Genomic DNA, 15,758 nt, shown 5'->3' with positions numbered 1-15,758 from the left:
CTAACACCCCAACTCCCCCTAAAACAGCGACGCATTAAACCCCCCTCTTCCCCATAAATAAATTTTGGATAAAATTTTACCATTTGTAACATATAAAATGCCAACCCATTTCTAGTAAGTAATAAACAAAATAAAAAAGTAGCATTAAAAAAAACACATTTTTCATTTATTATTTTATATACATTGTTCTAAGTAACAAATACTAGATTAATATTTTCTTTTATATTTCATATTTAAGCTTAGTTTGGATAGACAGTGTGTTTATTTGTAGTTAATATAAAAATAACAGTGATAATAAGATTAGATATTATAACGATATTATAACATGAGACAAAAAATAAACTAAATGCATCACACCCAACGGTCCATCCAAAACTCACCTTAATTTTATATAATATATCAAACATTCCACATTTTTCTATTTAACAACAACTGTGAGAAGAACATAAAAGTTCTCATCCAAAAGAACAAATATAAATTACGTGCTGGACGAGCTTTATGGTTTGTGGGAATAATTCCCATGTTTGCTTCCATTCCCACATTTTGTATTGAAAATTGAAAAATTGAAATGTATCTAAACTTAGATTAAAATAAATCTTAATGAAATTTATAAGAACTTAAATTAAAACTATTGACATTGGATCAGACTAGAAACTGATAGGTACACCAGTCCGGAGCAAAGGAAAGAATTGGCTAAACTGTAGTATGAATCAATTAAGTTGAGTTAAAGATCGATTGAACTAACAATTAAACTAAATTTTATTTTTTAAAAACATTTTAAATAAATTTTTATGAATTCTAAATAATTTATTTAATTAAAACTAGTGGTGTGATCAGTTCAACATTTATTCAGTTCAAAAAATATTGACTTAAATTAATATAAAATCTTAAAAAGGACAATCAAGAGAAAATCAATTTTTTTTTAATTTATAATTTTCTCAATTGAAAAAACTGTTAATTGCATCAAACATTCTCAAATTATAACATTTATTTTAAATTGATCCTCAAACTTTAAAATATCCTATTTACATCCCTAAACTATTGAGGTTATATCAATAAGGTAATTTCATTACTAAAACCATTAATTTTAAGTTTTCCCATTCTAAAACCATTAATTTAACCATTAAATGAGATGTTAAATCTTATGTAACATAGTTTATCTTGAAAAGTTTAAAGAAAAATGAATATTGCAAAAAAAGATATAAGTTTTAGTTTTGAGGTTTTTAAAGCTTGTACAAAAGCTTTATCGGTTTCTCTTTTCAATTTTACTTTATTTTTAATTTTTTAATTTTCAATGGGTCTAATTGATATAATAACGATTTTTTAAGGATAAAATTAGAATTTTTGGGATGTCTATTGCAATTAACAAAAACAGAAATAAATAAATAAAAGTATTGCTGGGTGGGGGCAGGCTTGTAATTACGAGGAGAAGCGTTAAGATGACGTGGCAAAATATCATTGGGCCCAATCCAACCGTAATATATGTTCTACGTTCCGTGAATTTGATTAAAAAGCAATCGGCCGATCGCTTCGCACGGGTTTTCTTCTGTTACTTCCTTTTTTTCTCTCTCAAATTTACTACTACTCTCTTAGCTCTCCTCTGTTTCAGTCTCCTTTTTATTTCCATAATAAGATCACAATTTTTTTCTCATTTATTTTTTATTTTCACTTCATTTTTTCTCAGCTTTAACAAATAAAGAAGAAAAAGATTCAAGTAATTTATACCTTATGGAATATGATACAGAGAAAACATGAAGAGAATTCAAGCCAATCGATAACATTTCATCACCTACCTGTTCTTCTTCGTTTCAGGTTTGATCCACTGCCATGAATTCTCTGTTTTCATTTAACATGAATTTGAAAAATGGCATATAAGTGTTTGTTGCTTTGTCTCTATGTATCGTTCTTTCTAACATTTTAACGAGTGTAATATGTTTCATTAGTTTAAAAAATCCGGTGTTTTACGATCTGCCATTTTTTGTATCTGTTTTAGAAACTTCTGTTTTTTGACCGGCCATGGGAAAGAAAGGGAGTGGATGGTTCTCGACGGTGAAGAAAGTGTTCAAATCTTCTCACAAAGACTTGCCTGACAAAAAAGTAACGTATTTTTTCATTGGTTTTTAGATTATTTTTTTTTGCCTTTTGATGTTTGTTTAGCAGGTTGATTTGATTGCCATATTTCCAAGCAAAAACAATGGCACCTTTCAAGTTTTTTTTTCATTTTAAGGCAATTTTTTAATAAATGCAGGGAAAAAAAAGAGAGAGCAAACATCTACATCACAAACATCTGGATTTTTGCTTGTATTTATTTGGGTTCTTATCTTTTTGTTGTTAGAACTTAGGTTAACTATATAGTGCCCAGGTTTGCAAGTACATTACAAATTCTCTTTGATCTTACTCATTTGTGGTCATAATACTAGGAAGCTGTTACACCCGAACTTCATTTTTCTTGAATTATTATTCGAGCTTCATTTTATAGGTTATAAAATTTATGATACCAACAAGAAGAAAGGATAGTTTAGTTTTGATATATATGAAACAGAAAATGACAAAATAAAAATAACAAATAATTCTCATTTTTGAAAAAGGAAAAATTTAAATATATAATCATTTCTGCTGTCAGTATTTACTTTTGCAGTATAACCGTGTATATATATATGTAAATTAATTTGGTGAAAAGAATTTATCAGAAAAGAAAATGGTAAGAGCGTTGCTTTTTCTTTCAAAGGGGGCTAAATGCTAATTGATGGCTTCCCCTTTTTCACTGTTTTGAAGGACCATGAACCCAAGCAAGGGGCACTGGTCCCCTATCAACGTGGTTGCTACCTTGACACATAATTTTCATGCCACCTAAGCCATCACATCATTCAACTTGTTCTTCATGTGCTTGAAAATGTTAGATCTCCATCATTCCATATCAATGATAATCTGCTCTGTAAAATTTTTGTTTGTTCATTGGTTGACATAGTTCAAGGCAAATGTTAATGAAACTGAAACATCTGATGTGATTTTCAGAGAGAGAATAATGTGGAGAAATGGCCAAATGAGGCCCCGGATGTAGTGTCGTTTGAACATTTTCCGGCGGAGAGTTCACCGGACATCACGAATAATGAGAGTGCCATGTCGACTCCTCTGAATGAAGATAGGAACCATGCCATTGCTGTCGCCATGGCAACTGCTGCTGCTGCAGAAGCAGCTGTTGCGGCAGCTCAAGCTGCCGCTAAAGTCGTCCGGTTGGCGGGTTATGGACGACAATCTAAGGAAGAAAGAGCTGCAACGCTTATACAGTCGTATTATAGAGGCTATCTGGTAAGAACAAACCCAGTCTCAATCTGTCACCATGTCTATATGCATCTTATACAATCGTATTATGGAACATTGTTCTCTAAGGTGGTTCTTGTTGCTGATGGTTTGTAGGCTCGGACAGCTTTGCGTGCTTTGAAGGGACTGGTGAGGTTGCAGGCACTAGTGAGAGGTTATAACGTGCGCAAACAAGCGCAAATGACAATGCGGTGCATGCAAGCATTAGTCCGGGTGCAGGCAAGAGTTCGAGCTCGTAGGCTGCAGCTAACTGATCATGATAAGATCCCCAAGAGATCGGACGAAGACGATGAAGAAAAAAAAGGAACGGGAGAAGTAGAACGAAAGCCAAGGAGCCTGTTGAAGAGATATGACAGTTGGGATGGTGGACAGCAAAGCTCGGAGAAGGTTAAGGAAAGTGTTTCGAAGAAACATGATGCTGCGATGAGACGAGAACGAGCCCTTGCTTATGCCTATGGCTATCAGGTTGGTTCATGGTAAATCGTAACTCGTAAGCACTCGAAAAATACTTTTTTTAGTGATTAAATGGTCATATAATTCACTTTCTTGCATCAGCAGCTACAGCCACAGCAACAACTCATGCAACCGCACCCCAATGGCAAAGATGTTGGAGTCCACCTTAATGATCGCGAGAAGGCACAATGGGGTTGGAACTGGCTCGAGCATTGGATGTCATCGCAACCGTACCACGCTCGTCAACTAGGCCATCAAGAAGGTTCTTACATGACACTGCCGACCACCACCGCAACCACTACCGTTACCGATAACATGTCTGAGAAAACTGTTGAAATGGATGTTGTGACAGCAATGGATTCAGGCTCATACTCAACCCTGCAGCAGGCTCAATCAGGGTCAAGTAATGTACCTAGCTACATGGCCCCAACCCAATCTGCCAAAGCCAAGGTTCGAAGCCAAGGACCTATGATTATGAAGCAGCAACGTGTACCACATGCACCCCAATGGAACCCATCAACAAAAAAATCCCCAGGTTGTGATTCATCAAGTTCAGGTGGAGGAACAACAGTCTACCAGGCACCAAGGAGCCCTGGCCAAAAGAGTAACGGTGCTCGCATACCGTCTAGACGTCTAGGTGGATGTAGCCCGGATACCGCAGGTGGCCACGGTGGAGAAGATTGGAGGTTGCCTATTGGCAGTCATGGTTGGTGAAAATGATTTTGGTTTTTATATGTTGTGTTTCAGAAAATGCCACTATGAAGTGTGAAATGAAGGTTTGTTTCTTCATATGTTGCTCTCTGTATTTATTTGCTCTGGCATTCATATTAGTGATGTAATAATATAAAAACTGCAAACTCTCCATTATTTGAAGCTTTATCTATAATATGATAATTGTTTGTTCAGTTCTATATTAACTATTGCGACCTTGTTCATGAGGGAGTGAATTTTTTTTTTAACAAAATTCAATAAAAACCAATTTATTTAAACTTCACTTAACTCTGTTTGTGAAAATAATCACTAAAAAACATAAATCAAACATAATTTAAATAAAAATAATTTTGGACAGAATTAAATATAATTTAAATCAAAATAAAATTTGTAAAAAAAACCCTCAAATTTATTTGATTCGATATTTCTAGATGGATTGAAATAAATTTGTTTTAAAATATAAAAATCAATATGATATTTTGGACACTAAACCTAGACAATCATAAAGAAAAACAAATGTAAAAAACATATTTGTTGGATCCGAATGGAAAGACTTGTAATCCTGATTGTTGTGGGTTAAAACAATAAACCGGGTCGGGTCTTAAAACTCACCGGTAAGTAAGTTATCATCTACGGCAGGCACAGAGTTCACGTGGATCTACTGGGAAAGACGAAAGAAATTAAACGGCGTCGTTTGGCCCCTTAAAAAATAGAAATAAAATAGCTCCAATAGTAACTCTGTTTACTTTTGAGTTTTGACCTTTCTAACAGTCACGTCCGCAATTGCCACGTCAACAAGAATTTCCCGTTCCATCAATGACGTGGCAAAATTCTATCAACCATTCAATCTCTCAAGTGAAGCAAAGAAATGAACTGTAATTTTCTTTTCTCATTTGCCAATTTTATTTTTTTCAATTATGCTAAAATTTCAAGTAATATATTTATTTAAATAATAATTTATAAAATTTATAATTATAAATGTTTATTAAAAATTTAATTAAATATTAATTTAATCACTCTTAATCTTCACCGAACATAATCAAATATATTTATATTATTTATATTTTATAACTATCATATTATTTTTACACATATTTTAGTATATAAATTAGTAATAAACTAATTCAATTTGTAATATTTAGCCACTTTCATGAATTATTTTAGCAATGAGAATAATTTTTTTAAAAATTTTATTCCTATTTTGAAGAAGTCTTTTTTTTTTGGCAAGAATTTTTACTGATTTTTCTAATTTCAAGTTTAAATTTGTACTAAGTGATATTTATTTTATGTCTAAATATTATAATATATACATGATAAATAATTTTTTTCCTCATATTATTATACTAGTAACTAAACGAGGCAAATTAACGTCTAACGACAACAAAAAAACAGCAAACGATAACCACATTTTAAAAAGTTTTAACAAGAACAATAATATAGAAAAATAACACATTAAATAAAAAATAGATGAACACTCGAATTATTGGAAGTTTTAACAACAATAATAAATAAGCAGTGAATTTGTAAGAGACTAACATTGAAATTAGATTTAGGGTTTATTTTTTATTTAATTATAGAATGCGTAAAAGTATAATAAAATTTATATTTAGAACTTGAAAGCAATGATTTTGTTTTGGATTTTAAATGAGTTTATATATTGGGTTTATATGCTCAAAAAAAATATTAGCTTTTAAAAAAATTAACAGATTTTTTTTGACTTTTTGATGTCCACCGAAATTAATCAGAATTGCTGTGGTTCAATGATATCATCTAATCGAAATCGAACTAAACTATAAAAAGAACCCAAAAAAATTGAATCGAATTTATCAGTTCAACTCGATTTCTCAAATTGGTTAGTTTTTTTTCTCAACCCTAAACATGGTTTTTTTTAATTCATAGTATTGTCTTATAATTATATTGATTCTATTTCTTTTATTTATAACATTTAAGCACAAAATTTTATTTAAGGGATATCGAATTTTTTATCACTCGACTCAACATACATTGCCGTAGCATCTCTCTTGCAAACTCAAAATTATTATTATAATAAGGGTAAACTACACTACAAGTCACCCAACTATGTTCAAGTTTTGTTTTTGTCACTCAATTATAAAAAATTACAAAACGATCACTCAATTAATTATGTTTGTCTTTTTTATCCAATTCCTGTAAGTGCAGTTAAATTTGTGATGAAAAGACGATATGACATTTTTAAAATTATTAAAACAGTAAATTTAACTCTTAATATTTATATATAATATTAAATTAACTCTGATTGAAAAAGAAAAGAAAACTTCTACACACTGATTCAATTTAATCCGGAATGAAGATACGTGTAATGATTATGAAAGACAGAAGGGCATGACTTATCAAATGCCACCCATAACATACACGAAGTTAAAGCTATTTCCTTCAATTATTATAGAAACTGTAAAATAGTGCATGTGCAATACCAAATTATTCTAATATGCTTTTCTTGTGTTTGTAGCAGGATCTGCATGACTAACGTGTTGTCCAAGAAAAGAACGAATTTCCATATTTAATTACTTCACTTTATTAAAATTGAAATCTCAAAATAGCAGTGCCTTGGCCTCAAGATGAAGATGTGATGATGTTCATCACTAGGTCCCGTTCTGAGAGTTATTTGAGAATGTAGTCGCTCGGGACCTAAAGTTAGAAGGGGTTTAATAAAATAATATTTTTAATTTTTGATGTGGGAAAAAAAGTTTTAGATTAAAATAAATTAACTAAATGTTTAGAATTTTTAATTTTTTACTATAAATACTTTATTTATTGGATATTATATTTTATAATTTTTTAAAAGGAGCTCAATTTATTTTTTCGCCTAGGGCTCTAAAAATATTAATAACCGTCTAAGTGTGATTTAGGTTTGAGTTGCATTAATTACGTTATTGTTAAGGCTTTATCCTACTTTTATAATTCACCTAAAAAATCTAAAAAAAACATGTTTAAATTAATAATCATTTAAATTATTTAAGAAAAAAAATCTTAATACATATGTTTTAACAGGAAAAAAGTAATGTACTAACATGATGAATAAACAGCCCATTGTTTGATAGGTAAATTATTAATAATGTAATAAATATATATTATTTTGTTTGGTTAAAGCGTTAAACAAGTAAAATATAAGTATTATTATACATAAAATATTAATTTTGCCTGTAGACTCATCACGTGTTTAAAGAATTATGATGCAACAAATGATCAGTGCACCGTACATTTCAATCAAATAATTCAATTGCAGGCATAAAAATGTTTGCTAAAAATGAATGGGTATATCATAGGTTTAGTTCTTGTTTATCTATCTATTTTCATTTTTGGCTAATCTCTCGAACTCTAAAAATGTTTTAATAAAACATAACTTTCAATGATAAAAAAACGAGTCAACTAATATTTAAATTCAATACTTAAGGGTCTGATTCTAATTTTAGAATTAATTAAATTTAATAATCATTTACTAGAAATAAACTGATGAATAATAATAAAAGGAGGAGAAGGAGAAAGAACCCAAAAATAAAATATGAGAGTGTTAGTCTCTTAAGATGTAATTTTTCAAGGAATGAAGATGATTTTGTCTGTAAAATAGAAAAAAAATTAAAAAATAAAATCCTAAAATGTATGAGGAAGAAAAAAAATTGGGAAACCACATACCGAGATTTAAGAACTCAAACAGTGATGAGAGTGAAAAGTAAAAAAATCAGAAAATATATATTTTTTAAGAATGTAATTACAACATTTTAAAGTATGAGACTAATTTAGAATATAAGCCATATTTCAGGGACGTTTAATGGAATTTACTCTTCCTTTTAATAATACAGGATTAAATTAATTTATTTCATAATAATAAAGGGACTAATTTGATTCTATCGCTATAATAGAGGGACTTATTGGGGAATTTCACCACTGAGAAACCCACCGTCGAAGTTTACTAATAATTAAACTGCAGATCTGCTACAGTACACTGTATTATTGGAGGTTGGTGATGCGACACAAAGCCCGATAAAAGCCATTATAAAATTCTTCAAGGTCATTGCCCGTAATTTGAATCCTTAAACAAGGGTATTATTATTATAATTCCATGAAAAAAAAAACACTGGTTAATGCTTAATTGCAATAGGAATGGAAGAATTGTCGTTATTCTTCTTCCTCTTCCCCCCAAAAAAAACCCTAGCAAAAAACACTATACGATCTATGAACAGAAGCTGAAAAAATAAGCATCAAATAAGAAATTAACCCACAGTTCTAAAGAACCCCCATCAAATGATTTCCGATCCTAAGCTGATACTATATGCTTGCATTGCAAAAGGACCCACACTTGTAGCTGAATTCACTCGCAAAGAAGCTGTGGGGATCGAGCCATTAGCAAGGGCATGCATCGAGAAAGCCCCTCCTTACCATTCAATGTTCTCTCATACAGTTTCCCAAAGGTCCTATACCTTCTTAATCGATGACCCTTTTGTTTATTTCATCATATCCCATGAAGATCTCGACAAATCTGAGTCGTTTTGGTTCTTGAATCGCTTGAAAGTTGCTTTGGACGATTTTCTACTCACTGGTTTGGTTATGGGTACCGATAATTTGACCCCAAATTGTCTTCAATCTCATTTCGATCCCGTTTTTTCAGAGGCTTTGGGTTTGGGTTTGGATTTTGTTCCATCCCCAGTAGTAAAAGATAGTAGAAACCCAACCGTGGTGGCTCCTTTGTTAGGGGGTTTGAAAAAGAAGAAAAGATCCGGTGGTGGTTTGGAAGTCAACGGCGTTGAAACCAAAGATGGTTGCGGTGGAGTCGGCGGCGGCGGTGTTGGGATTGTTGGGATGGAGAATACAGTTGATTTAAGCGACGATTTTAGAGATTACCCAGTTTCAATGCAAAAAAGTGGTGGTGGCGGCGATAAACAAAAGGCTAAACAAACATGGAGGAAACATGTTTGGGTAGTTTTAATATTGGATTTGCTTGTTTGTGCTACTTTATTTGGGGTTTGGTTATGGGTTTGCAGAGGCTTACAATGCATTGATGGCTAAAAATACGTATACTTTGATGGTCAAAAGTGATGAATTCCATTGACAAGAGCAGTATCTAGCTGGTGAACAAAGAACAATGCAATGGAAAAGGGCATTGTTAAAATATTGTAATTGTAAGTGCTTGAATCTTTTCTGGATTTTTCAATTCTGGGCTTGATTAAGTCTTTTTGTTGTTGATTTTCAGAACATTTTCTTCTTTTTTTTTTTTTCAGTTCTTGGTTTGCAAAATTACATGTAATTTTCACCAAAAACTGTTTATACCCTACAGCATATAAATTAAAAAAAAAATCACTCTGCTATAGCATTGTTGCTGTGGATCATCTTGTTCTTGCTTTTTTGAGCTTTGGTTCCCATTTTTTTTAATGTAACAGTTTTAGTTTTTCTCTTTAGAATAATTTAAGATTTTCTTCATTTCAATAAAAAATTTATTGTAATTTTATGTTGTATATCATTATTATGTTGTGGGAAAAAAATTCATAAAAGACTAGCCTACATCTTAAGGTCATATTTCAATACTGATTAGAAACATAAAAATTTCCTTTTCTGTCGACGGATTTACTTCGTATGTGTGAGGTAAACTCGAATCCAAGCACAAGTATGAGAATATACAAGGAAAAGCTCGGAAAAAGTTAGACATGCTCGTATTGGAGGAGATATTATTCTTATCCCATATACTCTCGATTCCAAGTAACATAGGTACCTTGTTTAATCTGCTGTTATCTTTCATAATTTTCCACCAGGAATGCATTCTTTCAAGGAAGAAAGTTAAAAAATGGCTTAATCTTATTGTTATGTTGAATGGCTTTTGCAGACAGAACTGGTTTTTCTTTAGTAGCATTACGTTTTTGTTGAGGGTGGGTTGGTTTTTCCAGTAAAAGTCTTCAAGGTGTCAGTTGGGCAGCCGATCGGACTCCTAACAATTGAAGGTATTGTCCTCGTGAAGGAGATATGATCTAAGATTGATGAGAGGGTGTTAGTATAGAACATGTGAATAATAATTTAGAGTTAATTGAGCGTAGGCGACTCGAATCATATCAACTTGAGATTTATATGGCCCTTACCTGTGCAGCCACGATACCACTTGAGCTACATGAATTGGCGGGAACAAAATCTCAACACGGAATACATTTGGTTGTTTGAAAACTTCTCTTGAATACATTTAGTTGTTTGAAAACTTCTCTTGAAAGAGCCAGTTGAAAACTTCTCTTAAAAAGAGCCAGTCCACCTCAATTGTTCTATACTTGTGGTGACTTTTTGTATGTGTTTAAAAAGCTATGTTAGGAACTAAGCACCAACATTTTCAGAACCGACAACTAGTCAAAATATCTATTCACCGATCCTTCTAATTTAATTAAATAAATTATTAAAATTTTAAAATCTAAAAAGTTGATTCAAGCAATTCACTTATCAATTATTCATATCGGTATCTTAATTAATTTTTTGTCCAATTAATTTAATTCACCTATCTTATTCGGTTTCAAAAATATTGCTTATCACCTAGCAATGAGTGAGTCTACGATTTATAAGCCTGTCTTTGAATCTAAAACTAAAAGCCATCCAAATCAAGCACATACAATTTCTCTCCAACATTTTGCTAAAGATGGTGTGCATTCATTTTGCCTGTCATGTTCCTTGCCCATTTGTCTTGTAGCACGTGTATTCCCTAACCCATTTCTGAAGATATTTATTAAGGGTGAGTTTGAATTGGCGGTGCGTTTACTTGTGGTTAGTATAAAAACAGTGGCGGCGGTGAGATTAGATACTGTAGCGTGAGACAAAAAGTAAGCTAAACGCACCGCACTGCCGTCCCAAACTCATCCTAAATAAAAAGGCAAAACTATCATAGAAACAATTTTTATATTAAAAGTCAGATTATATTTTATTTTTTATTAAAAAATTAAATAAATTAATTTTCATACGTTAGATCAAAGAGTAAATAAATTTTTTTATTAAAAATTTATTTATTTCTATTATTAAAAGATGATCCTTATACATATATATTAGTATGAGGTACATATAATTATTTGTTTATTTTATCAGCTATATTAATTTTTAACAATATAAATAAATAAAATTTTAATAAAAATATCATATAAAAATAAATAAAAGACCCAAAATATAATACTCATAACAGCTTTCATGATATTTTATTTTTCACCTGTAAAGAAAATTAAAGAGAGATATCATTAGTCAGCAAAAACAAAGTATAAAACATCCACGTGGTTTAAACAGGAGCTGTCCTAAATCCTACCGGACAAGGGACAGTCTTTATAACTTCACTTTGGAATTTGCATGTAGTTTTTCTTATGAAAACAAAGTAGTTTGTTATTACCTGTCTGTCACAGGCTGGCATTGTGTGGCATCTCTGGATAATAAATAAGCAACTTAATTATTATTAAACCCATAAGGAATAGTTATAGCTGCAAAGGTGGAGAATAATAAAGAAGAGGGTGGAGAGCACCCCCCTACTTTTGAATAGTCAATAAATAAGATTAACAGACCAAACTGACAATTCCGTACTAAAATTCCGTTTAACCAAAACTTTTCTTTTAAAACAATTGTTATGTATATTTATTTATCGGGTGATTTATATATATATGCTAAAAAAAATTGAGAAAGTTAGTTGAAATTTTTGAAATTTATCGGTTTATATTGTTTTTTCGGGATGAGAAAATAAAATACGTTTAATTTAATTTTTTGTTAGATGATTAAATATTAATATTTTTATTTTTGTATATCGAGTTTGATTCTTCTTCTATTCACATTTATATTCTTTATTTCATGTTGTTGAAGTTTTTATTAATTTTAATTAATATTTTTGACACATTAGGTTTTTGTGGTTAGATGGTTAGATAATTGTGATGTTATCCTTGAATTCTAAGTTTGATTCTTCTTATAAGCATTTTATTATGTATTTTTATTTTATTTTATATTGTTTCAAGTTTTTTATTATTTTTAATTAATTTTTATAATTAATAAATATATTGTTTTCAATTTTTTAATTCATCTCTTTTTTATTTATAAAATCAAATAATAAATATTTAATTATTTTTTAAAAACATTAACCAATTCTTTAGATATATATTTCTTTATATATAATATTTATATGTCAAATATTTATTTTCTTCACCTATATTGTGGGGTACAGTGATTTCTAATATTATAAAATCAAATAATCATTTCAAATATCATTATTATTTCAAATATGTAAAATATTTCAAAAATTATTGTTTTTTCATCTACATTGTGAGTATGATATTTCAAATATTTTTATATACAAAATATTTCAAATACACATACAAAAATATATAACATATCAATTTACTACACTCATGATATGGACTGAAAGATAAATATTACACATATAAAAATTATATTTACTAAAAATAATTATATTTACAATAATTATTTGATTTTGTAAATAAAAGAGTTATTAACTAAATAGATGCATTAAAAATAAAAAAAACTTGAAAACAATATATTTATTAATTATAAACATAAATTAAAAATAATAAAAAATCTTGAAACAACATGAAATGAAAATACATATTAAAATGCTTATGAGAGAAATTGAACTTAGGACTCAAAGATGAAATCACAATTATCTAACCATATAGGAAAAAGAGCTAATGTATTAAAATATTAATTAAAAATAATAAAAGCTTAAAACAACATGAAAAAAAAATATAAATGAGTAGGAGCGGAATCGAATCTAGGACTCAAGGACAAAAGCTCAAACATTTAACTACCTGATCAAAAGAGTTGAATTGCCAATATTCAGTGAAAAAACGTCCAGTAAGATTATTTTCCTTTTTCTATTAAAAAATAATATAGATCGATAAATTAAAAAAAAAACAACAACAACATAGTTTCTGAAATAAGTTTTTTTTTCCAGCATATATGAAAAAATTATCCTTTATTTATCTCTAATATTTTTATAAATTATTAATTAATATAATTGAAATATTTGTCTTCCAAATTGTCTCATAATATCTTTATTTATATATTTAATTCAAAATTATTAAAAATTTTCTTTATAAAATAATAAATATTATTATGATGGTGTTTGTTATATTTTATATAAAATTAATTTAAATAAATTTAAATTAAAATATTATGGTTTCTAAAGCTGAAATTTAACTTTTAATTAAAAAACACTTTTAAAATCTAATGTATTTTGTATAATATTTATATGGTATACACCACTATTTATGTATTTAAATTAAATTTTACAAATAATTAACATTAATTGTTTATGCAGTATATATAAAATATTAATAATAATTAATAATAAGTTATTTTTTATATTTTTATTAAAATATCATAGTATTGATGAATTTGAACATCATTTAAATACTTTTTTTTAACTTTACAATATATGTTTAAAATAGATATTTTACTTTTTTAGAGCACTTTTAGACAATAATACCAACACTTAAATCTCAAGGCAAATATTTGATATTCTAATAATACACTCTTTTGACTCAACAAGCAAAATTATAAATTTATCATATGTTTCATTTCTTTTATAGATTTATTTTTAAATATTTTTTACCATACTCTATATACACTGATCATCAACTTAACTCTATTTGTGAAACTTTTAAATTCCACTGTTAGGGTATTAAATATTTTCTTTAAATCTTAAACAAAAATTTTTAGCACATTTAATAATTCGTATCGGTGTAAGTCATTCGCTCAAATCCAAAATTAGAACCGATATTTGAAAGGGTTTAGATAAAAATATTAAGCCCAAAATATAATTGTAACAGCCTAATTTTCAGTGGTGTCAGAACAGTGATTTGAGATCACTAAATCCGACAAATGAGTAGGAAATATTATTAATTTAGTGAGTATAAGTTAAATGTGAAGTTAGGAAAAAAAATTTTAAATAGTGAATAGCATACTAAAAATAAATATTAAAATAATTAGAATCGAAAAACGAGGTATTAAGACCTCGGGAATTTTAAATCGAGCCATAAATATTTGTATAAATATTTATGGAGCGTTAATAAGTTAGTATTAAAGTTTCGTCAAGAAATTTTAAAGTTCTGATAGTTAATTGAACAAAAAGGACTAAATTGTATCAAATGTAAAATTGTGAGAAATGATTAAATAGCTTAAATGATAAAAGAAAGAGGGTTTAAAAGGCAAATAGACCCAAGGTCTCTTTGGGCTGGACGGCAAGGCATGAAATCAGCAAGAAAATAAGGAGAATTAAGGGCAAAATTGGAAAATTGCAAAATTTACTTAATAAAGCTAGGACTAAAGTGGAATTATCTAGATTTCTCTTTATTTTTCTGCATTCTCATCAGCAAAAACACCATGGAAGAGTTCCTTCAAGCTGGTTTTTCATATTTTTACTTCAAGTAAGTTCAATTCTTGATTATTTCTTGAATTTTTTGTGTTTTTGTGACTTTTACAACTAGGTTCACTTGTTGAATTCATTAGTTTTTAATTCTATGAAAGAAATTGAAAGTTTCTATGAATATGTGCTGGAACTATATGATGATTTGGCATGGAATTAGAGCTTCAAATTGTTTATATGCTGATTTTATTGAAAGAATTGAATAGAAAGTGAATGTTTAGGACCTAATTGTAAAAGAGTTTGAAGTTAAAGTTTCATGTGGAAATTATGAATTTCAATAGTTATGAAATAATTTCTAATGTCTAGGAAAAGTATTAATTGAGAAAATTATCTTAATTGAGGGGTTAATTGAGTAAGGACTGAATTGTATGAATTGTGAAATTTGGGGGAAAATGGAAATCAACACTTTGCACTAAAACTGTTTTGGACAGTAGCAGTAGTCTAACTTTTAAAAATCACCAAAAATTTTGAAAATGAAATTAGAGGATGAATAAAATATGAAATTAAAGCTTATTGAGTCTAGTTTCTTATAGAATAAATTATGTAAGCAATGGAATTGTAAATCATGAGATATGATAAATTTTGTGAGACAAGGTCAGAATGATTTCGGGTTCCCCTGTTCTGAATTTGAAAAATCATCAAAAATTGGATAAAAACAATTAGGGGCTTAAATTTATATGTTTAGAATCCTGAATGAGTCTATTTTCAAGAGAAACAAACGAGGACATCATTCGAATTCTGTACGAGAAGATAATTAATTTTTAGTGAAGAAGGGTCGGAACTGTTAGACAGCAGAACAGGGGAGACTTCAATGAATAAACTGTATTAATTGGCCCAACCAAAAATTATGAAATTTTTATGG

General features: G+C 29.3%; 2 protein-coding genes across 6 annotated transcripts; both read left to right on the top strand.

Annotated features, from left to right (window-relative positions):
• Positions 1 to 1,415: 1,415 nt before the first annotated feature.
• On the top strand, positions 1,416 to 4,685 carry LOC107929576 (protein IQ-DOMAIN 1). 5 transcript variants are annotated; one of them, XM_041083657.1, is made up of 6 exons: positions 1,416 to 1,538; positions 1,685 to 1,812; positions 1,994 to 2,097; positions 3,016 to 3,309; positions 3,418 to 3,786; positions 3,880 to 4,685. In XM_041083657.1, the coding sequence occupies exons 3-6, from the start codon at positions 2,017 to 2,019 to the stop codon at positions 4,486 to 4,488; spliced, it is 1,353 nt and encodes a 450-aa protein (XP_040939591.1). In that variant the 5' UTR covers positions 1,416 to 1,538; positions 1,685 to 1,812; positions 1,994 to 2,016; the 3' UTR covers positions 4,489 to 4,685. The 5 variants fall into 5 exon arrangements, with proteins under 5 accessions (XP_040939591.1, XP_040939587.1, XP_040939590.1 ...); XM_041083653.1 differs by having other exon boundaries at positions 1,458 to 1,538; positions 3,877 to 4,685; XM_041083655.1 differs by having other exon boundaries at positions 1,518 to 1,548; positions 3,877 to 4,685.
• A 3,835-nt stretch (positions 4,686 to 8,520) lies between these two features.
• Positions 8,521 to 9,845, top strand: LOC107929618 (phytolongin Phyl2.2). The gene has a single exon (XM_016861108.2). The coding sequence runs from the start codon at positions 8,767 to 8,769 to the stop codon at positions 9,526 to 9,528; it is 762 nt and encodes a 253-aa protein (XP_016716597.2). The 5' UTR covers positions 8,521 to 8,766; the 3' UTR covers positions 9,529 to 9,845.
• The last annotated feature ends 5,913 nt before the right edge of the window (positions 9,846 to 15,758 follow it).

Source organism: Gossypium hirsutum, chromosome A12, assembly GCF_007990345.1.
Source record: "Gossypium hirsutum isolate 1008001.06 chromosome A12, Gossypium_hirsutum_v2.1, whole genome shotgun sequence".
NCBI lineage: Eukaryota > Viridiplantae > Streptophyta > Magnoliopsida > Malvales > Malvaceae > Gossypium > Gossypium hirsutum.
Note: the sequence above shows the minus strand (reverse complement) of the source record. Positions and strands in the feature narration are given on the sequence as shown.

Excerpts from the sequence above, each read along its gene's own strand:
- LOC107929576 (XM_041083653.1), top strand. The coding sequence starts at position 2,017 with ATGGGAAAGAAAGGGAGTGGATGGTTCTCGACGGTGAAGAAAGTGTTC. Across the intron at positions 2,098-3,015 it reads AAGACTTGCCTGACAAAAAA|AGAGAGAATAATGTGGAGAA; the intron begins GTAACGTATTTT and ends TGTGATTTTCAG. Across the intron at positions 3,310-3,417 it reads CGTATTATAGAGGCTATCTG|GCTCGGACAGCTTTGCGTGC; the intron begins GTAAGAACAAAC and ends GATGGTTTGTAG.
- LOC107929618 (XM_016861108.2), top strand. The coding sequence starts at position 8,767 with ATGATTTCCGATCCTAAGCTGATACTATATGCTTGCATTGCAAAAGGA.